At 48.4% G+C, this 2,732-nt stretch overlaps 2 protein-coding genes across 2 annotated transcripts; one reads left to right on the top strand and one right to left on the bottom strand.

The window, feature by feature from the left end:
- Positions 1-752: 752 nt before the first annotated feature.
- On the bottom strand, positions 753-1,241 carry H257_18158 (hypothetical protein). Its single transcript, XM_009847168.1, has one exon. It carries the CDS (start codon positions 1,171-1,173, stop codon positions 760-762), a length of 414 nt encoding a protein of 137 aa, XP_009845470.1. The 5' UTR covers positions 1,174-1,241; the 3' UTR covers positions 753-759.
- A 1,082-nt stretch (positions 1,242-2,323) lies between these two features.
- H257_18157 (hypothetical protein) lies at positions 2,324-2,709 on the top strand (the record flags this gene model as incomplete). Its single annotated transcript, XM_009847167.1, has 1 exon — positions 2,324-2,709. A coding segment is annotated over one exon (384 nt), but the record flags the coding sequence as incomplete, so codon positions are not given.
- Positions 2,710-2,732: the final 23 nt, after the last annotated feature.

The following is a 2,732-nucleotide window of genomic DNA, read 5'->3' as shown; positions in this document are numbered from 1 at the left end:
AACCTGCTGCACTAGATTCTCCACTGGCGCGAGCTCCAAAACCTCAATCGCCAGCGGGCGTCCAACACGAATTTGCTCCATCAGGACTACTATTTCCGCCAACCGGTGTGGATTGGCTGTGAAGTGATGTACTACTGTTACAGCACGCACCCAATAAACGGGTCTTTTCAGCTCTATGTTTACATCAGCCGGTGGGGATGCTCTTAAAGGGAGTATTTGCTGTCCCGTTAACATTTGTTAATCTGATTACCATTCTGCGAAAAGTGCCAATCTCACTCCGCCACAGTCGCATCTGATTGGACATTAGAACATGGATGAACAGCCAATGAAATCGTCGAGATGCAAAGATAGTCGGCCTGCATAGGGTATGCGGACTCCTACTCCGGAGTAATGTCCACGAGCTCATACACTCTACATACTCCATACACTCTACATACTCCGGAGTATGAATAAAAATATACTTCGAAGTATTTCACTGCACAACATAACAATTTGTGTATAATGTTGTGGAGATTAAATATACCAATGAGATGGCCGTATCATGAGCAGCACAAGCCCAGTCGAATTCAAAACTTATCGACCCATCGAGCAAATATACTGTAACAACCATTGTGATGGGCGTATCACCAGGTAATTGAGCAGCAAAAGGCCAGGCACCAGCTCCATCACAAAAGCGCTCGGGCCAGCAGATAAGATCGTCGGCGTGTTCTCCAAGAAGTACAAAGAGCTTGTCAAGTCGATCGATTCACGTGGATCACATTATCGATTATTACACGCAACCGAGCGACCAAGGCTTCGGCTTGGGAGCATTCGGAGGGGGTGGTAACAACTCGTTAAGAGGGGGTGGCAACGGGTCGTTCGGAGGGGACAACAACGGGTCGTTCGGAGGCAACAGCTCGTTCGAAGGGGCCGGCAGCAGCTCGTTCGGGGGAGACGGCAACGGGACGTTCGGAGGCAACACCTCGTTCGGAGGCAACAGGTAGTTCGGAGGGGGACGTAACAGCTCGTTCGGAAGGGGCGGCAACAGGTCGTTGCTGCCAGCACCGCACCGCTTGTACACATCCACGGAGTCACATTGCGCTTTGTTCCACCACAGAAAGCACGCATTGTTGCCTGCGAAGTAGCAGTTGGTACACTTGTCACACTGGGGGTCCACTCGCTCGGGAGAAGCATCTTCTCGTTTGAACAACTTTCTGGAAACTTACATCCAGCACATTAATTCCTCTGTTCCACAAATCTCGACCGAGCAAAAATCAATTTGTTCTCTGTCGACATTTCAATATAGTTGGCTAAGACAAAAAATCCATACATTTCATTGGTTAAAAAGTAAATCAAACCACTTAACGCAGAAGACAGCTTAGATGAGAAGCGACACAGACCAAGCAATACTTGCCATGAGCGTCTGTCTCTTCGGAGCCAGGCAAGGGAAAGTGGTTGTCACCGTTGTTCTCGAGTACAAACGCATCTGTGAGGTTTTGGTTCATTCTTGAGCCTGTACATTGTGCTTCATCATGTCGGAACATTAAAAGGCTGGTTTGAGCACAATTTTGGGCCTGTACATTGTGCGACAATTGCGTTAGAAGGGTCACTAGTAGTACTATAATAGTACGAGTAAACAAGTGACATCGTCTGTGGGCCACGAACCCTTAGCTTCCGTATCACACTCACTCATTGTACAGTCGATACGATGCTCTAAAGAATTCTGTGTTCCGCACCCTGCACTGTCGACGTTCCGTCGACCAGCACAGCAACCACAACGGTGGTTAGACTCACAATGCAAACTGACTGTTATTAGCTTTTTATACTAACCAGTCGTCAATGTCGTCGTTAAAACACCACATGTTGCTGCACAACTCAATTGTCGCACAATGTACAGGCCCAAAATTGTGCTCAAACCAGTCTTTTAATGTTCCGACATGTTGAAGCACAATGTACAGGCTCAAGAATGAACCAAAACCTCACAGATGCGTTTGTACTCGAGAACAACGGTGACAACCACTTTCCCTTGCCTGGCTCCGAAGAGACAGACGCTCATGGCAAGTATTGCTTGGTCTGTGTCGCTTCTCATCTAAGCTGCCTTCTGCGTTAAGTGGTTTGATGAACTTTTTAACCAATGAAATGTATGGACTTTTTGTATAAGCCAATTATATTGAAATGTCGACAGAGAACAAATTGATTTTTGCTCGGTTGACAGATTTGTGGAACAGAGGAATTAATGTGCTGGATGTAAGTTTCCAGAAAGTTGTTCAAACGAGAAGTTCACCATCCTAGAATCACCATTTTCAAATCACTCAACATGAAGTCAAGCGCTTTCTTAACTCCGATGGCCTTGATCATGGTCATGATAGTCCATGATGCTTCTGCCGAGCGAGTGGTGGACCCCGAGTGTGGCGAGTGTACCAACTGCTACTTCGCAGGCGACAATAAGTGCATGTTGTGGTGGACCAAAGCGGAATGTGACTCTGTGGTTGAGTCCAAGTGGTGCGGTGCTGGCAGCAACGACCTGTTGCCGCTCCCTCCGAACGATCTGTTACAGCCCCCTCAGCTGTTACCCCCCCATCTGAAGGACCCGTTGCCGTGCCCTCCGAACGAGCAGTTGCCTCAGAACGAGCAGTTGCCTCCGAACGAGCAGTTGCCTCTGAACGAGCAGTTGCCTCCGAACGAGTATTTGCCTCCGAACGAACCGTTTTGGTCCACTCCGAACGAGCAGTTGCCGCCCCCTCAGGCCGATC

The sequence above is a fragment of the Aphanomyces astaci genome, assembly GCF_000520075.1.
Source record: "Aphanomyces astaci strain APO3 unplaced genomic scaffold supercont1.140, whole genome shotgun sequence".
Classification (NCBI taxonomy): domain Eukaryota; phylum Oomycota; class Saprolegniomycetes; order Saprolegniales; family Verrucalvaceae; genus Aphanomyces; species Aphanomyces astaci.
This window is presented reverse-complemented; position numbering and strand designations above follow the sequence as displayed.

What these genes read in the sequence shown, in the direction of transcription:
- H257_18158 (XM_009847168.1), bottom strand. Translation starts at nt 1,173, where the DNA reads ATGCTTCTCCCGAGCGAGTGGACCCCCAGTGTGACAAGTGTACCAACT.